General features: G+C 37.2%; 3 protein-coding genes across 7 annotated transcripts; 1 reads left to right on the plus strand and 2 right to left on the minus strand.

The window, feature by feature from the left end:
- Window positions 1–2214: 2214 nt before the first annotated feature.
- LOC141610733 (protein ACTIVITY OF BC1 COMPLEX KINASE 7, chloroplastic) lies at window positions 2215–9574 on the minus strand. Of its 4 annotated transcripts, XM_074428978.1 has the most exons (19): window positions 9082–9574; window positions 8873–8929; window positions 7447–8115; window positions 6986–7129; window positions 6731–6856; window positions 6325–6412; window positions 6103–6196; window positions 5827–5920; window positions 5655–5709; window positions 5469–5560; window positions 4548–4718; window positions 4126–4182; window positions 3964–4047; window positions 3571–3655; window positions 3386–3447; window positions 3217–3291; window positions 3018–3122; window positions 2650–2791; window positions 2215–2551 (listed from the first exon to the last, which is right to left on the minus strand). In XM_074428978.1, the coding sequence occupies exons 3-19, from the start codon at window positions 8086–8088 to the stop codon at window positions 2478–2480; spliced, it is 2190 nt and encodes a 729-aa protein (XP_074285079.1). In that variant the 5' UTR covers window positions 8089–8115; window positions 8873–8929; window positions 9082–9574; the 3' UTR covers window positions 2215–2477. The 4 variants fall into 4 exon arrangements, with proteins under 4 accessions (XP_074285079.1, XP_074285077.1, XP_074285078.1 ...); XM_074428976.1 differs by lacking the exon at window positions 8873–8929 and having other exon boundaries at window positions 9082–9528; XM_074428977.1 differs by lacking the exon at window positions 9082–9574 and having other exon boundaries at window positions 7447–8366; window positions 8420–8929.
- Window positions 9575–11492: 1918 nt separating this feature from the next.
- Window positions 11493–14076, minus strand: LOC141610734 (endoribonuclease Dicer homolog 2-like). Its single transcript, XM_074428981.1, has 4 exons — window positions 13945–14076; window positions 13071–13481; window positions 12454–12732; window positions 11493–12045 (listed from the first exon to the last, which is right to left on the minus strand). The coding sequence occupies exons 2-4, from the start codon at window positions 13350–13352 to the stop codon at window positions 11680–11682; spliced, it is 927 nt and encodes a 308-aa protein (XP_074285082.1). The 5' UTR covers window positions 13353–13481; window positions 13945–14076; the 3' UTR covers window positions 11493–11679.
- A 3103-nt stretch (window positions 14077–17179) lies between these two features.
- LOC141610743 (thiohydroximate-O-sulfate sulfur/sulfate-lyase (nitrile-forming) NSP1) lies at window positions 17180–22479 on the plus strand. 2 transcript variants are annotated; one of them, XM_074428994.1, is made up of 3 exons: window positions 17180–17287; window positions 18576–19538; window positions 22350–22479. In XM_074428994.1, exons 1-2 carry the CDS (start codon window positions 17258–17260, stop codon window positions 19527–19529), a joined length of 984 nt encoding a protein of 327 aa, XP_074285095.1. In that variant the 5' UTR covers window positions 17180–17257; the 3' UTR covers window positions 19530–19538; window positions 22350–22479. The 2 variants fall into 2 exon arrangements, with proteins under 2 accessions (XP_074285095.1, XP_074285094.1); XM_074428993.1 differs by lacking the exon at window positions 22350–22479 and having other exon boundaries at window positions 18576–19680.
- Window positions 22480–22631: the final 152 nt, after the last annotated feature.

Raw genomic sequence — 22631 nt, forward strand, 5'->3', positions numbered from 1 at the left:
ACTGTTCATCTCCCTCAACAAATTCCTAGGTATCTAGTCTCCGCTGCCACCCGATCAACCAAGCTAGGAAGCACCGGCGGGGCAATCAAAATCAACCTAAGACTCTCGGCCCTGGTCTCGGCCAACGTCATGTTCTTTTCCACATCGGATACCCTTTACGCATCCATGTGGAGGGGGGATATGGTGTATGATACGGCCTAACAAGAGCCACGCCGATGCACAAGAAGAAGCCGTCTGAAAAATTTGCGAAAATTACTTGCGCAGAATATACGCTCAAAAGTACATCGGAGCCCATACCACGGCATAGACTACGCCTGGGGGCAAATTGATGGGGCATATTCTCACCGCCGACCAAGTCAACACACCGAGCAAGGTCAAAAATATCCACAAAGAAGTCAACGACTTGATGACGACCTAGCCGATGCATCCCATCGGCTGTCACCGGTCTCGGCACCGACAACCCGCCCCGGGACACATATCCGCGTAATCACATCCAAGACCCTCGGCGGCCTGCCATAGGTCCATCGGCCGAGGGTAGAACAGATCTTTCCACCGATAGCCACTTGGCCACTTGGCCACTACGTGACAAAAGGTGAAAGCCTATAAATACTCCTCAACCTTCTTTGAGGAAAGGATCCAACAACTTAACCTAAATACACTATTCATCTGGTAATATCTCCCTTATCTCTCTACAACACATATCTAGCCAAGTAACACAGCTTAATCCTTTAAGTTTACTGACTTGAGCGTCGGAGTGAGTACGCTTGGCACAAAGCCAAGCCCTCAGTTCGTTCATTGTTGCAGGAGAGGCCGAGAGGGACGATAGAAGCAAGAAGGGTTCAACTCAAGACATTATTCTACAAGCCACGGGTGGTAACGATACTTGCTCTGGAATTACACCCGGAACACTTTTTTTTTTCGGTCTTTGGAAATATTATTATATCCAGTTACGAAGACACGATGGAAGAGGATTTGGTGATCTCAAACTGGTGAGTTTATTTGAAGTTTTTTGTTAAGTTACTTTGACTCGGCTGCACGTGTTGGACTGTCGGATATGGATATTTGGAAACATTTATCAGAAGCGTCGTTCAGAAAGGGCAGGAGGTTGAACTACCAGCAAACCTGGTGTGTATTTCTGCCTAAAAGAACATCTTAGTCCAACTACGTTAATTCGGTCGATTTGTGTTGTGTTTTCGGATTGTGTTATTGTTTGAAAAACAACAGAGATCTTAGAATTGTTTTTCCCTGTTTCTTTGAGCTGCAGTGGTATATTTGCTTGAAAGATGGTCCACCAGAAGGTTGTGATCAAATAACAAACCATTTGGACTTCTTGAAACAAATTTTTTGGCAAATTGGTGTTTATTAGCAAAATAATTAGGGAGTTGGGTTGGTTTGAAACTATTTTGATTTATGGTGTCCACGTCATCGATTTTATTTTTTCCGTTTTTTATGGTAAGCGCTAAGTTTCTTAGCGGCTTACTATTTTTTTTTTTAATTTTTTTTTTTTTTTTTTTTTTTTTTTGAAAAAAAAAAAAAAAAAAAGTGAATAGTAAAGCCGCTAAGAACCCTAGCGGCTTTACTATTCATTTTTTTTTTTTCAAAAACCGTCACCTTCTAACACTGATGACAGCCTATTCTAGAAATGAATAACCACCAAAGCCGCTAAGAAAGTTAGCGGCTTCCCTATTTCCCTATTTTTCATAAGCTTATGACATTTATTATCTAAAAAATGACAAAGAGACAAAGCCGCTTAAGAAACTTAACGGCTTTGCCTAAAAATTGGAAAAAAAATGAAACTGATGACGTGGACACCATAAGTCTAAATAGTTTCAAACCAACCCCAATTCTCTAATTATTTTGCTTATAAACACCAATTTGCTTCAATCTGCTTCAATCATTTCTTCACTCTGCTTCAATCATTTATTTAGTTTTGATTAAAATACCCTCACGATAAACTCCGTACGTAAATTTCATTTAGGATCACGTGAGATCACCTTCCCTTGAGAACAATTTAAGGTACATTTTACAGATACCCAAGTACTCGAGGTACATTTAAATTTACAGAGAAAAAATTATCAGGTACATTTATAAGCTTGTCCAATTTTATTTTTAATGAGATAAGAGGAGGTGCAATGGTGCATGCCCTCACCCTTTAACCGTCTGTTTGGATTCGGAAATTTGGAGGGTAATGGAGGGAATGGAAGGGGGAGGGAATTTTAAGGTCACAACTCGATCCCTTAATTTGCAGGCGTTGTAATACACAAGGAATGAATTCAACAATTATCATCTGTGTTCTACCCCATATACAACTTGATGAATACGGGGTATAAATGTAAATAAAATAACTATATATATATACACCGAGTTCGCCCCTATATCTAAGGCAATTGCTTTCAAAATAAAAATCGGGTTTTATTCTATGTTTCTAAGTATACATTTCTATGTACCGCCCTCAATCTATCATGAGTAGTCGAGGATCAAATCATTTTCTCGAAATTATCAAGCTTTTTCACTCTTTGCATGGACCTGATTAGCAACGTTAGGAAAACACCTGCAACAAGACACGCCCAGACGCTATTTTAAGCACCCAATATCTCAAAAACGCGTAAAATGGCAAAATTTTCTTATGGGGTGTGGTATAGATTTCACCTGCGCCGATAAAGGAACCATTTGCGATAATTTCACTTCCTTGGCCGCTGAAAGTGACACCCAGGTTCAGAAGGGTACCTCCTAAAACTGTGTACATGGTTGCCATTTGCAATACCGTTGCCTTCCTAGCCGCTCTTTCGGACTACAAAAATTGGATTAAACCATAGGGCAATCAGTTTAACGCATTCACATACGCGCTGGTCTCACATTATATAAATATGAGACTGTCTTTCGATTGATAGTTTCATGCAAAAATTTCTGTATTAAGTTGTAGGAGTAGCTTTTTTTTTTTTTTTTTTTTTTTGGCAGCTGTAAATAACGAGTTCTTATACATATGACATTTGACTCATAATGGATAGTGGACTTACCTCTAGAACTCGGACACGTAATTTTAAGTCTCCCGCTTCAAGTTGCTTCACAAAATCTTCTATACGTTGGACCCGGGATGGCATGGACACTGTAGAGTCTCTGGCCTGTCGAGGTGTAACAAGATTGATAGGTTACTTATTAGGAGGGTTTTGTGACCTGAACATCGGCTATGTTTGACTAGAGAAGAGGCGTGCTTACATCTTCGGCTTGTTTCCTTATTTCCTGCACAAGTGCTGCTCCTGATCGCCGCCTTTCTTTCAGATCAAGAAGCTCCTGCAAGCATAATAAATATTAGAATAGTCTCTCCTTTCTTTAATTATATGTGCCGCTTCTCGAGGTAAGCGACTTTCAATTTCACTACTCATACCTGTGCATAAGGAGCAGCAACCTTTACAAAAGAAAACTTTGGGTCTAGTGTATAGCCAACGCCTACAAAACAATATAAACGATAAAAATACGTAAGAAAATATGCACACCGACTATTTCGTGACTGGTGGATCATGTCAAAATGTGTTGCTAATTTGGTTGGACAGGGTCATGGAAAAGACTAACCTTCGAGAGTTGAAAATGCCCTTAGGACGAACGTAAAGGTCGATGGAAAGCGGAATGGCTGATCTTGAGCTATGGCAAACAAGTCCTGTAAATTTAAAGCAGAAAGAAGATGTACCGTCAGTAAAGTTGACAACTTCGACTAAGGATCTTAAAAACCGATACCAATCTGTCCAGATGATGCACTGTGGGCTAGATTTAGTATTATGCTAATAATGACACTAGTCGAAAAAGGATTGGAAACAGAAATTCAGGACAGAAAGAGGAACTGGATTTCATTTGCCATATTAGTTCTTCATTCAAACAGAAAATGTAAGACCCAATATAAGTTACAGGATGCAGTACAGTAAACCGTGAATCAACGCAAAACTAGAAGCATAAGTCAGAAAATCATACCTCACCAATTGCAGCCAAAGTTTGCTGTTGATCTGGCGATTGCCCTAGTAAATTGTTCAAGAAAAACTGCACTGATCTTCTCACCTGTAAGAAATTATAAATATATTAACAAAAACCTAGCAACTTCAACAGCGTTTTCATGCAATTATAGTAATACCATACCGCTGAGAGATCTCCTGTTGGCTGAAGTGCTCCAAGATCAATAAGGTTCTGAACCACCTGAATAGCAGTAGATGCTTATCGGTCATCAGAATAAAAGTTGACAGCAAACTTGAATGTAAAATTATAAACTGCAGCGTACTCGTAACAGATTAAGTCTCAAAAATGTTATTATTTCTCCCACACATTATATTTATTCATTTATTGATTGACAGTATAAGCTTAAACATCTGGAAATACTAACAGGTGGTTCTTAAAATGTAACTACGTACTACGTAAGCAAGTGAAAGGAGAACTCTAACAGGTGCATTCAGATTTTCACATCCACGAGTAAGCATTAGCAACATCAGAAAATCAAGAATCCACCTGTATTCTAGCTTTCATACTTGCCAGTACATTATAGGATAAAGGCATAAAGCAAATACCTTTTTTGTATCTTTTTCATAAACGGCATAGAACAAGTCGAGCAATCTTTCTCGAGTAAATGTTTTTATTTCTCCCATCATTCCAAAATCATAGTATATGATTGCTTCATCTGTGTCGATAGCAAGGTTGCCTGGATGAGGATCAGCATGAAAGAATCCAGTTTTCAGTATCTGCAGCGCATACGGATTGTCAAATACATATTCAGGCAACGGAAAAATAAATGTATGAACTATAAACAGTTGGTTATAAGTTTATCAGAAGACGTTGCAACTTGAAACAGCAATCTCATTTTCTCAATATCTTGGGTTATAGGAGTACTTGAGAGGATCTTAATACTCCGTAGATGAAAAAAAGTTATCAGTTACATCATAATTTTCTCAGATCTGTTACTATGTAAATGTCATTTCATTATGATCCTGTGATCTGGCTCTTGATCACAAGATTAGACAGCAACCACTGAAGCACAATTCATCCACATTATCTATTTCATTATTGCAGCATTCATATTCAGATCATTGTAATGATCTTGGTAGGATATGTGTTTCTCGGGTTACTGACAACGCAAAGGTGAGGATACTACTATTTAGACCATGGTATAAAATCGCATTATCAGTTGCAATTTTGTAGTACGTTTGTGAATCGTAGCTGTGTGCTATAATGCAGTCACGTTTTATCACAGCTTGTTTATATATCAGTGATATAAGAAGTATCGATCTTGTATCGGCTTTATTAGCGTTGTATCGGCCAAGAGTCAGAATATCAGCCGTACCGGCCAAATATTGGCTATTTTTGGTAACCCTTTAAAAATCGGAAAATATGGTTGCCGAAAATTGAAAATATTTTTACACAGTGTCTGATATTTAATACCATGATCTAAGCCATAAGCTAATTGAAGGTTTAAATTTGATGACAAATGGTACCTGAATTAAGTATCCTTCAATGGCACGAGATGCAATTCGAGGACGATTATAACCACGTTCATCTAACTTCTCCAATTTGTTTATTTTGACGCCTGTTCACAAATTGATACTTAACAGTCAATAACATGGAGCAACACTGGTTCAACTATTCTAAAATTCGTAACCGTGGGCCTTATACAGTCATACCTGGAACATACTCCAATGTCAGCACTTTTAAGGCAGTATAATCCCAGTGAACCAACTACAGGCAACAGAAAGTTGTGTCCATGAAGAACAAGTCAAGGAATTACTTAATGAAGAAAATGAAGTACACAGCCAACAACAGGAATTTAAAACTGAGCATAGAATAGCAACATACGGGCACGCGAACCCACTTTACATTCCGAAAATCTCTGCGGAACCTGTCAGCATTTTTTCCCTCATTGACATAGTCTATTTCTTGGTACAAAATCCTGCATCACAAATGAACAGTAAAAAATTAGTTAGAACTTAGAAGTAATTGGCAATCAGTAAAATAAGGAGTGTAGAGATTTGTCGCCTCAAGTAGTGACTGAAAGCGGAAGATAAGATGGACAGTCATCAAAGACATGATTATCATAGGCAACCGAAAGTAGAAAAGAACGTGTTTACTTACGTAGCACACTCTTCATATATACCGATCCAATCCCTAGTTGGACCACCCAACGATTCACTATTTTGGAAGTACTCTGCAATGAGCTTCAAATTTTCTGTGTAGAAGAAGACGGTTTAAAATCATTTATTTTCTTAACAAGAGTTATAAAACTCGCAAAAACAACCTGTATAAGAAGTTCAACATCTGTAACATTTCAGAGAGAGAAAGTCAGATGTTACTCACGTAAATCGATGTCAAAAAGTCGCTTCAATCCCGGTCTTTGAACTTTGACAACTACTTTCTCGCCATTATGTAAGATAGCCCGATGAACCTAAAAGAAGCAAGTAGAGATATTTAAGTCAGTGAACGAATAAGCACTGTGTTACAGCAATACATAATTCTTTTAGTTCACGGGAATAAGAAACAAGGTGATTATGAACTTCTATCGCCTTCTAAAACCTACTCTTGGATCCTTAATACAATATATTAGGAAGAAAACTTTTTAGGGAATCAGAATAGTAAGCATTTAGTTATCGAAAGAGGGAATAGGTTGGTTTCAGTAAAAAATCAAGAACTACTTGAAACCGCATTATTATCATTCCACTGCGACAACATATACACATAAAAAGATTGACTACAGAACGGACACCTGACCAAGACTAGCTGCAGCTATAGGCTGGTCTTCAAATTCTCTAAAGAGCACGTCTACAGGGGCACCGAGTTCAGCAGCAATGAATTCTTTTGCTTTCTTTGATGAGAATGCAGGCACTCTATCCTGCAAATATTTCCATGAACTTTACAGACTTTAGCATCCCCTCCGGCAATGATATTGTTGAGACAAACAAGCACGTAAAGACTTAAAGGCCATTACATAGAGCTGTGTGTAAAGCCACAGATATGTTACCTGCAACTTGGCAAGCTCATCCACATACTCTCGCGGAAATAGATCAGATCTCGTAGATGATAGTTGTCCAAGCTTAATAAAAGTTGGACCAAGCTGCAAAACACGTTCCCTCAGCCATGCTGCAGTTCCTCTTCTTCTCTTCTTCTGTACATGGTAATATTTGAGAAATAGTTTGACAGAGATAGATACGGATTAAAGAATGAGCTCCAACAGATAGAAGCATTGGAGGGAGAGGGGCTCAAAAATGAATTCAGAAGGCGTTGGAATTTCATCAGCTAAAGAAGAATGGATGCGGAACAATGTAAAGTGTCAAGACACGCATATTCTGTGAAACTGTTTCATAACCTAAAGTGAAGTCAAGTGTTGTATTGAAATGTAAGGCTGATGGGTAGGACATGCAACACGCTGCCAAAGTGAACTGTCAAAATAACGTAGCTGACAGCAGAGGAAATGAAAGTGACCTGCTTTTCTTCATCAAATCCACCAGCATAAGCCCATTTTGCATTCTCCAAAAGAACACGCACACGAAGACTAAGAACGAAGGACCAGACATCAATCGACCTTTGCACAGAATTGTAATTGTCGTTAGCCCAACTGAACCCTGAATCACTTGGCAAAACTCTTGGCTCCTCAAGAGGCGGAAGTCCCTCATCCCGAAGAATCATTGATCTCTTAACCGGAGGATAGGCAGTTTGCTTCTTTGTAATGCTCACTCCATTGATAGCTTGCTTGGTACCATTAACTCCGTTAACAACCTTGTTTGCCCCATTAATAACCTTCTTGGTACCATTCACTCCATTAACAACTTTGCTTGTTCCGTTAACAGTAGAATTTTGTGCAGTCTTTATTACTTCAGTTATTGGCACCATTTTATATGAGCGGCCATTGCCATTCAAATCTGCTGGCTCCTTGGTTTGCCGCATTTCCACTTGTAACCTGTATCCATAAGGAGATGCCGGTAGACTAGAAACCTGCTTTTCGAATTTGATCGATCTTTGACCAGAGATTGAGCATGAAAAACCTAGGTCATCAGCTGCTAGTCTTTGTGGAGGTAGCTCCATGTGGCGGCAATGACAGCTCTGAGACGCTAAAATAGCCGCCATTTAAACTCGCTTAGATCCTGTGTAAATCTGATCAAACATCAAACACAAGTCACAAACCATCTCATCACCTCAGAAAAAAATAATCCATCAAGCTAAGCTCAGACCCTAATTTTACTCACAATCAGAAACGGCAACAACTGATTAGACCTACATAAACACACAAACCTAACAGAATTCGACACAGATGCTTACATGAGATCATTAGTGAGACCACTCCATCAACTCACTCAATCCTCCCTTTATAAACTAATTATCAATCATCATACTCCATTTGTTCACTAAATGCTCCCTTTATAAACTTATTATCAATCATCATACTCCATGTATTCACTAAATGCTCCCTTTATTCACTATCTATCTAGTCATCAATCATTATACTCCATTGATTCACTAAATGACCCCTTCATTCACTAATTATCAACCATTATGGTTTTATGGGTTTAAACAAAGGGGAAGTGGGGAAGTGGGTAAGAGACCGTCTCTTACGAGACTAGTTCAAATTCCGAAAATCACAAGCACTACTTCAACCAGTCATGCATACATAATAAAAAAACATAATCAAAACCAATGCTACCAAGACATCACACAATCCACATTTGCACCCTTATTTTTCTGTCCCTATATACTTCATGTATTCACTAAAAATTTGGTGAAGCAACAAGAACATGAAATGCAAAGCAAAAATACAGGGTGATCATAATGCTACTCAGAAATACATTGTGCCACTCATTTTTATGCTCGCGTTAGAAAAACCGATTAATTAATAGTGGCACAATCAACCTACCAAACCCAAAACTTGTGATTTCACAAACAAACTCAAATGCTATACAAACCTGAAAACCTGCAAAATCACTAAAAAATCATACAAAATTACAGAATTTTGAGCAATTTAACATGATTGAATTTCAACAAACACATGTCGTGCAAGCAACATCTAACCAAATCACATCAAACAAAGGTCAATTATTCACCAAATAACACCAAAGAACTCACCTTTCAGTATGACCCAGATGAAGAAAACTCACACCCACTAAATTACACTAATTACCCACAAAAATTAACTTACTAAAACGGTGAAAATCAATTTTTTTCAACAATTTAACACTAAATTAACTTGAATTAAGCAAAAAGCTGAAAAGGGTATGTAAATTACTTTATTTTATTAAGTGGGTATTAATTTGATTACTAAAATATTGATTAAATAATGAGGTTTTAGTGAATTGAATTGTCAAACATCACCACATGTAACTAGGCAAATTTTCAAAGTACAATTATGTAATGCAATTGTTTGTTAAACTACCAAAAAATGTGGAAAATATATAATTTGAGAACATGGTTGATGAAACGTGGAAATTCTTCTTTGTATGATTTGGGATTTCTAGTGTACGCTTTTAATTTGTGCCATACAACTTTAATTGGTTGATGTTGCACTTCGTGTCTGTCTTATTTCCTGCTTGTTTGTTCTAAAATCTAAATTTGTTGTCATAACTCGTTAGAATCTGTTACCTCGGTTAATAAGAGAATCTGTTTTAGGGACATACTGTATTTGTATAAAACCGTCTTATATAAGTGTTTGTGTCGATCTTTTGTATTATTTGGTTTACTTCTTTCGTTTCAGTTATTTGTTTACCTTTAGTTTTGACACAAACACAAATGAAAAAGGGGATGGGGTCAATTATTGGACGTTAAGTTGACTACATTGGGTGTAAGACCGAACCGGACCGAAAAAATGGGGTTTGGTCTTGGATCAGCCCGAAAGTTTTAGGTCCGATCTTCAATCTACATAATTTATTTTTTCGGTCTTCGGTCCGGTCTTGGACCTATGCTCACTCCTAGTAACTACTGCACTCTAGGGGTGATAATAAGTCTAGCTAAGGGCCTGGGTTCGAGCTTGGCCTTAGTCGTCTTGTCAATTTAAGTGCTGAAAATTTGTAAATTTTTAACTCATTTCTAGGTTACATCTTACATCTCGAAGAAGCTTATACAATTCGTTCCACAAAAAATTGTTCATTGTAAGTGATAAAAATGTGTTCATCTTTTGTGCATAAAGAAAGTCACAAATGCGAATATGATACTTATATCTTTTTTTTATTTTTACCTTTGCCTCAAGCTATAATTTTGATTATATTAGCCATGTCAGATTATGTTAAAAGAGTAAATAGTACATGATGTTGGACTTTGTAAAAGGACACCTTACAATTACTCGAGGGAGCTTATACAATTCCTAGAAAATTAGGATTATTACATCAAGCAATCAATTAATTATGGTTATTGACCAATAAGAAGCGGTAACGTGTAGACTTGCAAATCAAAACGAGAACATTATCATAAGTCGCATTCACAAAAAATCAAGGGGTATTCTACGGTGTATCCCTGAGTTTTTTTAATTCTACAATATACCCCTAAACTTCTTACTTATTTCTCCATCATAACTTCGTTTAACTCTCCATTAACTTTATTACTATCAAACGACTGTACTTTGACCTTTATTCTGACTTATTAATGTTGTATCAGCATTTTATATGAGAAACATAACAGATGACCTTTAATAAGCATCAACTACTATATTAAAAACATCTGTTATGATTCATGACATGATAATGAAGATTTTTTGAACTTTTAGTTAGTTTCATATACTATTTTTTGGGCTAATGAGTAATTTGGCGAACTAATAAGTAAATGAGTAGGTTATCGAGTAATTGGAATGATAAATAGACAATTTAATAGGTCATTTAAGAAACTAAGTTAGCAATGACAATAAATAAGCTCATGGTATAGACTAATGTATAGAGTTTAGAGGTACACCATGGAATATAAAAAAAGGAGGGGTACAACGTAAAAAACCGAAAACCACGAGGGTACACGGTAGAATATCCCAAAAATCAAAACACAAATTAAACAAAGCATCTCCACCTTGTAGAGGTTTTAACCGAAATTAACTATTTTTCTATCGATTTTTCTAACGTGTGTCCTAAAGACGCATGTTAAGAAGGTATTTAAGAAAATATATTGAAAATACAATCATGAGAAATAGAAAGATATACTCATTCTTAGCTTACAATTTTAGTGAATGAATCTTAAAAATATAATTAAATGAAACAGGATAAATTATTTTGGTAAAAAAGATGAAATTTAAAACCTACATCTCGTTGCAGCTACTTCAGATTTTTACTGGACAAATTTATAGATACAAAGTAAATAATATGTTGTAAATCGAATTAAAGTATTAAACACTTTTTTTTTCTTTGATTTATATATCGAGTTAAGGTTGTAGACTTGTAGTACAACACTAATGAATTTTAATCCTTATTTTATGTTCTATGGAAAGGGACAGTTATGTTGACATTAATCTGTATATAATAGTACACATTCTTGTTAAGACAGTAATATTCATTTTAATAGTAAAATGGATCCAAATAGGTACACATAATAAAGGTAATTGTCTACAGTAGTTAATAACAAAAAGTTTGTCCTATTCTTATTGAGAGTAATAACTAGTTTTGGGACCCGTGAAAATCACGGGTTTCTTTGTTTTTGGTTCCGTGTTTGGGTTCGTCCTTTTTTGTCTTGTATTGAGTCGTTAGTGGAGTGTTATTTAACTTTCTCGTATAGGCCAGGAATAGATTCCTTCAAAGACTTGAGAATAGCTCTCGAAGCGATTTTGTTGGCCAAAGTGTTATCTGGTGCTGTGCAAGTGTGCTTAAATATCGTTCCATTTGCCTCGACTTCGAGTGTGATGGATGGGATTCCATTCTCAAAAGATTTGACGGGCTTTCCCATGTTATAATGGTGCTTTTGACAAATATCGTGCAGTTCTCTGACGGGAGGAAGCTTCAGAGTTTCAGGAGTAACTATGGGCTCTAATAGAGGCACTATACTATTGACTAATGCATGTTTATTGTATTCGGAATCGACAAAAATAGCTCCGGCTAATGATTCTATAATATCTGCCAGAACCTACAAAAGTCAAATAATTCGCAAAACTTCAGAAGATGCAGAAGTAGTCATTAGTAAACCTGGAACAGCTGTTCATGGGTCGTCCCGTCCACTGAACCCGGCCCATCCCGCCTGCTAAATAAGCGGGTACGGATAAGGCATTTTAAGAAAAATACAAAGGACCGGCCCACTAACCCGTCCCAAACCCGCAAACCCACTTGTCCGTGGGCCAAAAATTATACGCGAGTCTGGCCCATGTCCGGCCCAAGCCCGAATTTGAACACCTCTAATTGGTCAGGTTTCAGTCGGGTTATCTTTAACACTGTTTAAGTCAGGCCATATTTGGTGCGGGTCTTTTCTTGTTGGGTCTACTTCGGGTTCTTTCCGGTCGTCTATGGCTATCAATTTAAATTGACTATTTTTACCAACCTTAGGAAAATTTATATCCAATTCCCATCCAAATGTAGAATTCGAGGATAATTCTTCGAAACGAATGATGGTAGCTGACAATTGCTTGTGAAGCACTTGTGACGCGTGCAAAATATGCTTGTAAAGCCCACTTCTGATCGACGATTGAGCATAGCGATCATTGTTAACTGATGCGGATCTCAAGTCAGTAAGTAGTCCGGGTGTAATCCCGGGATATTTAGCGTACAGCTGAATAGTAATTAAATGATCCAACACTGCGTCTCCTAGAAATTCCAAGCGCTGTAAAATTCACAAATAAGCCCTTTCACTATTAAACAACGATCCAGCATTGCGTCTCCTAGAAATCTCGAGAATGTTTTATTGTATTTTACTGGGATATTGAAAATGTAACATCATTTAACAAAGTTTAGTACTAAAATAATTTAGAATCAGCCAACAGGAAGCGTGCGATTTATAAAAGACTGTCAGAATTAAGAAAAGGAGAAATAAGGAAGATATAAACACATCGGAAACATCTAAAAACAAAAATTACCAAATATCTGAATGAAACAATTGGAAATAGAGAAATATGAATCAAGAATTGAGAATATAGAAGGAAAAGAGTTCATAGAGCTTACTTGGTAGCACCTCGGAATTTCAGGCAACATATACGAACCATGCGTTAATGCTTCGACTAACAAAGACGGGTCCTTGAATGAATAATTAAGAATAGACTGGAGACCGCTGATATTAACATGCTTATAAGGATCAATATTGAAGATTCTCTGGTACTTTATACAGGAAAATTCCACCTCTATTCCGAGCCAATTCATAAATAATAAAGCAGCTACTTCACCACCGGTCGTAAGGAATGCGCCTATTAGAGCTTCAACAACATCTGCAATTCTCTTGCTTTTCATTTTACGGGTTCCTTTACTATAAACCTTTCTTTCGCTGGTAATACGTTCTTCTTCCAGTACAGAACTGTCAGACAGGTCACCGGGAATGATCCAACTTTTGGGTTCAAAAGATTCAAAACGTATGAAACCCTACATAAGAAACATAGATAAGAATTTCCAATCCCCAAATAGCTCAAAGTAGCTAGAATAAGATATCAAGTAAAGTCAAGTCAAGTCATCATGACCCGGGGGTCAAAACCCGTCAGTGAAAAAACAGCCACGTGGCTCTCTTTTCACTAATAAAAAAGTAGCGACCATATACACTTCGCAACTTTGGCAAGTCTTGTCCAAGATGGTCACACACGTGATACGAACGCAAATCCTTTTGCATTCTTCATTAAAATATAGGGTTAGTGGGTTGGTTTCACATGTGCCACCGTCTTATATAAGTTATAGTGTATAAACTTAAGATCGTTACAGTCTTACAGACGATGAACTGATTCAGAAGGATATAATACATAACAAACTTTACCAAGATCTTTCTTTGGCACCCTAGCTTGCATAATGAAGCATTTGAAACTATCTTGCTCTTTTTTATATTGAGTAAGCGTACTTTGAATGTTTTCGCAAATGAATGCCGATGGGGTTGGCCTGCTTGTGCTGAAGGAATTAGGGTCGTCTGTCGCCCTTGTCTTGCGTGGACGGCCTCTTTTGCGATAACTATGCTCCATTCCAGTTGTTGTTGTTGTTACATTACATGCCAAGCCACCACTTCTACACAGCACACAAACAATACAGCCGCCTAGCAATACAGATCAATCATTCTTTTCAAATATAAATAACATAATGAATATACTATACAACAAAATCAAATAGGGTTCAAGTGTTTCAGCAGTCAAACAATAAGTCATCGTAAGGGTAAATTTAACAAAGTTGGTTTCCTCCCAAACATAGAAGGAGAAAAGGAATACCACACAAGAGGATTGAGGCCAGTGTTATAACTCTAATTGATAGTGTACACCAACTTTCATTTAGGTTAGTGAGAGACAGGGAATTCTCCCCGGAATTTTAAACTTGATACCCATTTACATTATTTATTTCAGCATTTTTTATGTCATTTTGAAACACTGAAAACAACAATACTTCTATTGTAGAATAAATGATCGCCAGGAAACTTCCATTGTCACAAGAATAAGTGATGGTTTGCTACGTTATTATGTTTATGGGATCTGTGTTGATGCAATATTGGATGATGAGTTTTCGTTTAAGCTGATACGACCACTTGCACACTTAAAAGTGACACTTGCACTCTTTAGTGGATCACAAAAATATGTTCCAAATGAAAAATCACTTCTCTGTCATTTTTACCTGTTTTATGCTGCCTGCTATTTGAAGACTTTTACCGTTTATCTAATAACTACTGTGGTAGTCTCGAGTAGCTAAGGGTGCATAAATATCACATTTCACTCTTCATAAAACCATGGTATAATTTACATTTTCACTCTGCACGGCCTGCAAATTTTGATTCTCATATTTAGTAGATCTTTAGCCAATTTTCAATAAGTACAAATATAAGACAACAAAATTGATGTCCATTTCAGGTTCAGGAAGTGTTTTATCATGCTTTTAATGGATACATGCAGCATGCTTTTCCACAAGATGACTCTTAGGATAACACTTATATGCAGGGTACTAAGTTCGAGTAAAAGCGCAACAAACACATTCAATGGCGGGTTAGCAATATATCAACGTAATACCATTTCGGAAAACACATCAACGGTATAACAACACAAACCAAAACAGCCAGACTAACGGGTCTACGAAAGTCACAAAGTGAATACCTTCAAGGAGCAGTTTTGTGAATACCTTCAAGGAGCAGTGACGTTCACCAACCTGCAGCAACCGCATTCAACGCAGCGTCAAATTGAGACTTTGAAAGCGGGGTGAGAAAAAAACAAAAGGAAAACATGTATTACGTCTAAAATTCTCCTACAAATCATTACATGAGTAGTTAATTTAATCATAAAAGTAGAGAATAGCTAAAATAAGGGAAGCCAAAGAAATTGGGGAATGGAATAGACCCAGAAATTTAATCATATAATAGTATTTAAACGGCTTAGGTGACAGTCATAGGTAATTAATTTTTACATTTACTGAAGAAATTAAACCGGGAAATGAAAAGATGGGCAATGAAACAGTACCTCATCACCAACGGATAACCATATGAAAGGTTGGGGCAATGAAACAGTACCTCATCAGTAACGGATAGTAACCATATGAAAGGTTGGGGCAATAAAACAGTAGCTCAGCAACGGATACAATCATACAAACCGTATCCACCACGACCGTCAGATAACGTACCATTTGGGATTCCGGCAGCGGTATGAGGGACTGGCGGTCGGCGGGTGCTATACGGTACGACTGAACAGCGGGTACAACATGGTGGGAAGGTGGAGGGCGGTGACCGGAATAGGTCAATTCGGTTTCGGGAAGGAGACCCATATGAGTACGGTTGGCTGTGATATTTGAATGTGGATAGACTAATGAGATTGATGAATTTTGAGGTGCTGGCATTTTTAATGTAAACGTGTCATTTGTAGATCAAGCGTGGCAGTACGTTAAGCAGACGTGGCATTTTATAATCACACGTGGCTTTGTTGACGTGGAATTTATGAGCCATTTTAGTTTAGGCTTTTAATAGTATTATATAGATAATAATATTACGGTATTATGCAAGACTAGCTCATATAATAATTATAAATCAACAAGGCCATATTATAAGGAGTTGGAGCCTTGGAGGCATGGATTGAACTGGTGCGGCTAAGCATGCAGAGTGGACTTGATACGTAGAATGCGTCCAATACTCCAATACTCCAATGTGCGATGATGTGTACTAAAAATAAAGAGCCAAAACCATGCTGCTTTTCTATCAAAAAATATACTCCCTCCTATTTCCTTATATCTTCCCCTTTCTTTTGGGCACAAAAATTAAGAAAGGGGAAGAAAGAAGGAATAAAGTAGAATAAAGTATTGTAAGTTGTGAAATTTATAGGTGAGAGAAAATAATAAAGAATGAATGATGAATAAAGAATAGATAAAGTAATAAGAGTTGTTGATTTTTTAGGAGAGAGAAATTAATAAAAAATGAATGAAACTTACCAAAAAAGGAAAGAGGGAAGATAATCAAACTTGTGTGAAAAGGAAAAGAGGGAAGATAATAGAAAATTGGAGGGAGTATATTTTACCCGATTATTTATTAATCAAAGATAAACAAATAACTATAAAATGAAAAATAATTATTAATATTAATTAAATTATTTATCTTCCGGATGATCTTTGTAAGCTGAAAAAAATCGTTTTCTCCGTGACATAGGTTCTAACAAACACCACTATGTGGATAACGAAAGTAAAACAAGCATATCCCTCAATCAATGTCGTAATAAAGTGCGTACCCAAAAAAAATGTATAACGAAAAGTAAAATTGATCACTATAAAAACAATAAATCTTTAAAATAGTGGACAAACTTAATAAACATCAAGCAAAATAAACAAACACATAACAAATCTGTATACTAATTTGTAACCATTTACGTCATCTTTTTTTTTTTTTTTTTTTTTTTTACAATAATAATAGAATTTGTAAATGAACCTTTAAAATAGTGAACGAATCTCAACGAACTTGTAATAATACTCTGGCCGGTAGGTCTTTCTTAATACGGATAACATCCCACTATCATATACGAGACAAACCTTTCACTAATTTTAATGCATTTTATTTTTGTCATGTGTGATACTTAACTCGTCTTAAGTATACCCGTCTTAAACAAGAATTTGTGTAGCTCGGATGGGTGCAACTAATTTTTTTCACGGGTCAACTAGACTATAAGTAGTGCGATATTTGAGTGTCTTTACAAGAAGCACTAAAAATGGTTGAGATCAAAGGACAGTGGACTAAGGTTTGTTTTCTAATTCTCCCCCAATTTAATTTTACTACCCTTCTAATTTTAATTTCTTGGTAATTACCATCTGTTTTTATTAACCCTCCGTCCCGATCATTTGTATACATATTTTATTTTTGTATGTTTTGTTCATTTATTTACGTTTCTATATTAAGAATGTTTCTAATGGTTAATTTGATCTACCACCTCCATTATTGTCCGCTTGTCCTCCAATGTAATTGTAAATGGTCCTCGTCTTTCCTTACTCTTCGTGCCAAATGCAAAAATAAACAAATGGTTTATTTTGCATGGTGATGGAGTCATGATTAAATGAGGTTTAAAGTAATTTGTTAGTACTAATAATCACAGTTCTAACAAATAATCGTGGATATTTCAATCAAAGGTAAACAAATAATCGGAATATCGATAACTATACGATTACACACTATTCTGTGCTTTGTTTCTCAAGGGCTCCTGCATGTTGTTTGAGGGTCGGATGAACGCAACCTTTCCTAGTCTGAAATTGAGAAATTGCTTTCAAATGATCCCTCAATGAAAATTGTATAGAGAATTGCATTGGGTGATTGTTTTTTCACAATAGAAGGAAGCGCAATGAGTTGAATGAGTCATTTTGCTTTATTCCGTCATAATTAGTGGGAGCATTGTTATATTGCACATTCGGTATAGGTTTATTTTAGGGAAACTTTATTGATCAAGTTAAATTCTAGGTTGTCAATTCTATGTGAAGTTGCTGGGTTGTCATATGATTTGGTAATCTGGTAAGTTTGATTTAATTAGGAACTTAGAAAGATAAGTAATACTCCCTCCGTCCCGGTCAATTGTTGTCAAGGAAAAGGCCAATTATAAGATGACAAGTGGATCAAATTGAGTGTGAATGACGAAATTGTTCATCAAATGCAATCCTAAAATAGAAAGGACAACAATTGACTGAAACACTCAAAAATGGAAAAGGACAACAAATGACCCGGACAGAGGAAGTAAGTAATATGATTGATGGTCAAGCCAAAATCACGGTGTTTGTTAATTGGTTTCGGTCTCTAATGTTCTGGAATAATTGTTGATGGCTTAATGGAACACGGTTTCCGGACTAGTTGTTTTAGGTTAGGTAAGAGTCGCTAGACCGTGTTAATCTTGGACCTTCCGAAACCCTGGCCTTGAACTCTTGAAGGAACTGATATCCGGAATAGTTGTTTTAGGTTAGGTAAGAGTCGCTAGACCGTGTTGTTTTTGATCTATTGTTCTTGAAATTGTCTGATGCTTACTAGAGATTTTTTCTTCCTGCCAGTTTGATCAGAAAGGGTCCGGACCAGGAGCCAGGAGCTCACACGCTATAGCGGTTGTGGGTAAAAAGGTTTACACTTTCGGGGGTGAATTCTCTCCACGTGTCCCCGTAGACAACAAACTCTACGTGTTTGACCTCAATGACCAATCATGGTCTATTGCAGATGCCAGTGGAGATGTCCCTCCACCCCGCGTTGGGGTCACAATGGCAGCTGTGAGTGACATCATATACGTGTTTGGTGGTAGGGATTCTGAGCACAAGGAGCTCGGTGAGCTCTATTCCTTTGACACAACAACTAACAAATGGGCCCTGCTTTCAAATGGAGAGACGGGGCCTGCACATCGAAGCTACCATTCCACAGCAGCTAACGAGCGCTATGTGTACGTCTTTGGTGGATGTGGTTTCTCTGGCCGACTCAACGACCTTTGGGCGTATGATGTGGTTGATCAGAAATGGGTACAGTTCCCACTTCCAGGTGACAACTGCAAAGGAAGAGGTGGGCCTGGGCTAGCGGTTGTCCACGGCAAAGTTTGGGTTGTATATGGATTTGCCGGGGAGGAGGCTGATGATGTGCATTGCTTTGATCTGTCCAAGAAAGAATGGGCCGAAGTAGAGACGACTGGAGAAAAGCCCACTGCTCGGAGCGTATTCTCCACTGTTAGTGTTGGCAAGTACATATTTATTTACGGTGGGGAGGTGGACCCCAGTGATCTAGGTCATCTCGGTGCTGGTAAATTCTCCGCAGAGGCGTATGCCTTAGACACAGAGACATTGGTCTGGAAGAAAATGGAGGATGGTTCCGATTCTATTGACCATCCCGGCCCTCGAGGATGGTGTGCCTTTGCTGCTGGTGAACACGATGGAAACCCGGGTTTGTTGGTTTATGGTGGTAATTCACCAAGCAATGACCGTCTTGACGATATCCACTTCTTCGCACCAAAAGTGATTAGCGAGTAGACAGTTGCAGTAAGTTGCCGTTACTATGTTCTTACTGTTAAAGCCTTTTTTTTCAGTGTCTGTGAAAAATGTTTGGTGGCCTACTGGCTGGGCTATGTTAAATATTGTTCCCTGTTGATTTAAGGATTATCTACCGACTACCGTTGTTTTATTGTGATGTTCTTGGATCTTGATGCAGTAGTTTTCCGGTGACTACTGTGTGAGTGTGTTCTGCTGTTTAATGCCTTGCATTTGCTTAACATTCTTCCAATTGCCAAGTTTAAACAGAATTTAAGAAAATCCAAGATATGTGAATAATAGGCCTCGGGTTGTCGAGCGGGGGAAAATATTAGGAAGTGCTGCACCCCTAAGCAATGAAAAAATCGAATTCATTACAATTTTAGATTTTTTTTCCAAGTTTCTCTGTTGCACTACTAATTGGCCTACAAACTTTGAATCTCGGCTCCGCCGCTGATGGATCTTTATATGTTTGGTTCCGATCTTAAGTTTAGTCCAGGTCAGAAACTTGAATAATTAAGAACATGAGATCAATAACGTTCTCCCTCGCGTGTTTCAGCAACATCATAATTCTGTAACACGAAACCTTTGGTTAAGTAGGAATGAACCGGACTTAAATAGCACCAAATACCCACAAAGCCAAATCTTCCCCCTTTATTTAGTTCTTTTTGTTTGTTTTATTTTAATCCTTTTGGATTAAATCTAAGTTCAAAGAATCACAAAGTGGTCCCTAAGTTACTTTCTTGGAGCAACCATAGCTTCCATGCTACACTTGAGTACAAAACTTCTGCAAGAAAATGTCTGCCTGCAAACTTGTGATTTCATCAAAGTAATTGCAAAATAAAGTAAACGTAAACTATTGACTGTGACAGAGGGAGTCAACTGCCGTTTCATTATCAAAGTAGAAGCAGAAAGATGGAGCTTTCTGTAGTAGATTGTGATGTTAAAAGTCTTAAAAGACAAATCAGCCACACTATCAGTAGCCTGCACATGCAATAGTTACCGGAAATGATAAGATATTAAGATCTTAATATTTTTTCCGGCACCCTGAACAAGTGAAGAAGTCTTCTTGTACGCTTCTCCTGTAAATGACTGTCAAAATCCTTGTGGCCGTGTTACTGGTCATGAAGTCGTAATGTAGGGACGCAGTAGATGTAACATTAATCAGTCGCACCTGATGCGGCCCTAGATTCATAAATGTTTCTCATCAATCTCATCATGTATTAGCTGTGTTCTCTATTTTTTCTTTGGATCTGATATTTGAGTCGATTTTTAAGAACTTTTTTTAATACCGTGTCCCCAGTCCCATAACCGGAACTAACATAACCGACAGCTGGTATTCCGTGTGACTTGAAAAACAATTGAGTACTATCTGTATGTCAATTAACTTCTGTGCTATATGGATCATAGATTACTTTTAATCCCTGAAATTAAGTACTAAGCCGGAATCTGTCAGCGTAGATTAAGTCAATTCCACAAGCTAATTTCTGACATTAGCAAATAATAACTCCATGCATTGCAGAGATCAAGGACTAGTAATTAACATACTGTGTATAATAATATATACAAAACAAAATTATCTGTCAAAGTATCATTACTTTATTCTAAAGTAAGCTTAATTAACTAAAGTAGTACTTAGTGTTTCGCTTGGTATCCGAGGCGCTTGCAAAAAAAAAAAAAAAAAAAAAAAAAAAAAACTTTTCATAGCATGAGAAGCCATGAAAATCAACAAGTAAAAAATTTAACAGTGTAGGTTTAAAATGCACAGAAAGAATAGTTTTACGGTATCCCCCGGCCCCGTTCCCTTCTTGGAGTTGGAATTCGCTAAATGTTGAGCATCTGACACGGGCACATAAAAAAATAAGGGATATTCTCTCGTGTACCCCTCAACTTTTTCATTTTCTAAGATGTACCTCTCTTTCCTTGCAAAAAAACTTACCGTCAATAACTCTTGGCTACAAGTTCAAAATACGAACTTTTTTTTCAAATTGACCGTCTTTAAGAGGTCTTCAATTTGAAAAAGAATTCATCAACATCTCAACTCGTAGTCGGGAATTATGGTCGGTCAAAGTTTATTCATTAAAAAAGGTTTGACCAACCATAACTACCGGCTACGAGTTCAAAAAGCAGTGAATTTTTTTTTCAAATTCAAGGCCTTGACGAGATAATTGGTTTGAAAAAAAAATTACCGTTTTCTAAACCCGTAACAGAGAATTATTGTCGGTCAAATTTTTTTTTTTGTGAAAAATGAGGGGTACACCTTAGAAAATGAAAAAGTTTAGGGATACACGAAAGAATATCCCAAAAAATAATGATGGGTTTGAGCAACATAGATGAAAACTGTAAGAAATCAAAGCCTTCAACATCTTAACACTCTATCTCCAAATCCATTACAGGATAAAAAACAGTGCTAATCAAAACTAGTAATAGAGAGTTTTGAGAGTAAAACTAAGAAGACTTGAAAATTAGTAGTATTATGTAATGTAACTTATAATCAAGCTTCGATTTCGAACCTTGAACATTTGATTGATCCCATGCATAAATCAATCTCAATGAAGTTATCTTCATTCATGTCATTGAGCATTTCCATCCAAGTTTGCTGTCTGAAATGTGATTCTAATGACCATTTCTGTTGACACCCATTATTATTACTCTTGGAATCGAGGTACTGTCGGTTAGGCAGCGCAATTTCAATCAGACTTTCCTCGTCTGAGATTGACCCGTCTGAGAATGTTGAACTGTCACTCTTGTTCTCTCTGAATAACCATTCATTTTCTGAGTATTCTTCACTTGAACTTGTCTGTTCATGGCTTTCACTGTCAGACAATAAGAAGCTCTCCTCAGCTTGTTCCTGTACACTTGGTTCAGACGAAACTTCCTCCGACAATACAGTCACTGATTTCTCTTCAAGTTCGTTACTCGTTGGTTTCAAACGAGACACGACGACAGGAAGAAGTATCAGTACAGTTGAAGATGTGAGGAAAACTGTTATCAACCCGAAACCCAACGATTCCGCAAATGCCAGGAAGAATCCCAGGGTAGCAAACCAAGGAACTGAATTTCTGAAAATGCTAGAGTAATCTGCCATTCTATGACTTTCGTCGA

This window comes from Silene latifolia, chromosome 11, assembly GCF_048544455.1.
Source record: "Silene latifolia isolate original U9 population chromosome 11, ASM4854445v1, whole genome shotgun sequence".
Lineage (NCBI taxonomy): Eukaryota > Viridiplantae > Streptophyta > Magnoliopsida > Caryophyllales > Caryophyllaceae > Silene > Silene latifolia.

Coding starts and splice junctions, on each gene's coding strand:
- LOC141610733 (XM_074428978.1), bottom strand. CDS start 8,088: ATGGCGGCTATTTTAGCGTCTCAGAGCTGTCATTGCCGCCACATGGAG. Junction 5,710..5,826: donor TAAAGTGGGTTCGCGTGCCC/GTATGTTGCTAT, acceptor TGTTGCCTGTAG/TTGGTTCACTGGGATTATAC. Junction 4,183..4,547: donor ATGAAAAAGATACAAAAAAG/GTATTTGCTTTA, acceptor ACTGCTATTCAG/GTGGTTCAGAACCTTATTGA.
- LOC141610734 (XM_074428981.1), bottom strand. CDS start 13,352: ATGAAAAGCAAGAGAATTGCAGATGTTGTTGAAGCTCTAATAGGCGCA. Junction 12,733..13,070: donor AAATTCCGAGGTGCTACCAA/GTAAGCTCTATG, acceptor TGAATTTTACAG/CGCTTGGAATTTCTAGGAGA. Junction 12,046..12,453: donor TGGATATAAATTTTCCTAAG/GTTGGTAAAAAT, acceptor TGACTTTTGTAG/GTTCTGGCAGATATTATAGA.
- LOC141610743 (XM_074428994.1), top strand. CDS start 17,258: ATGGTTGAGATCAAAGGACAGTGGACTAAG. Junction 17,288..18,575: donor TCAAAGGACAGTGGACTAAG/GTTTGTTTTCTA, acceptor TCTTCCTGCCAG/TTTGATCAGAAAGGGTCCGG.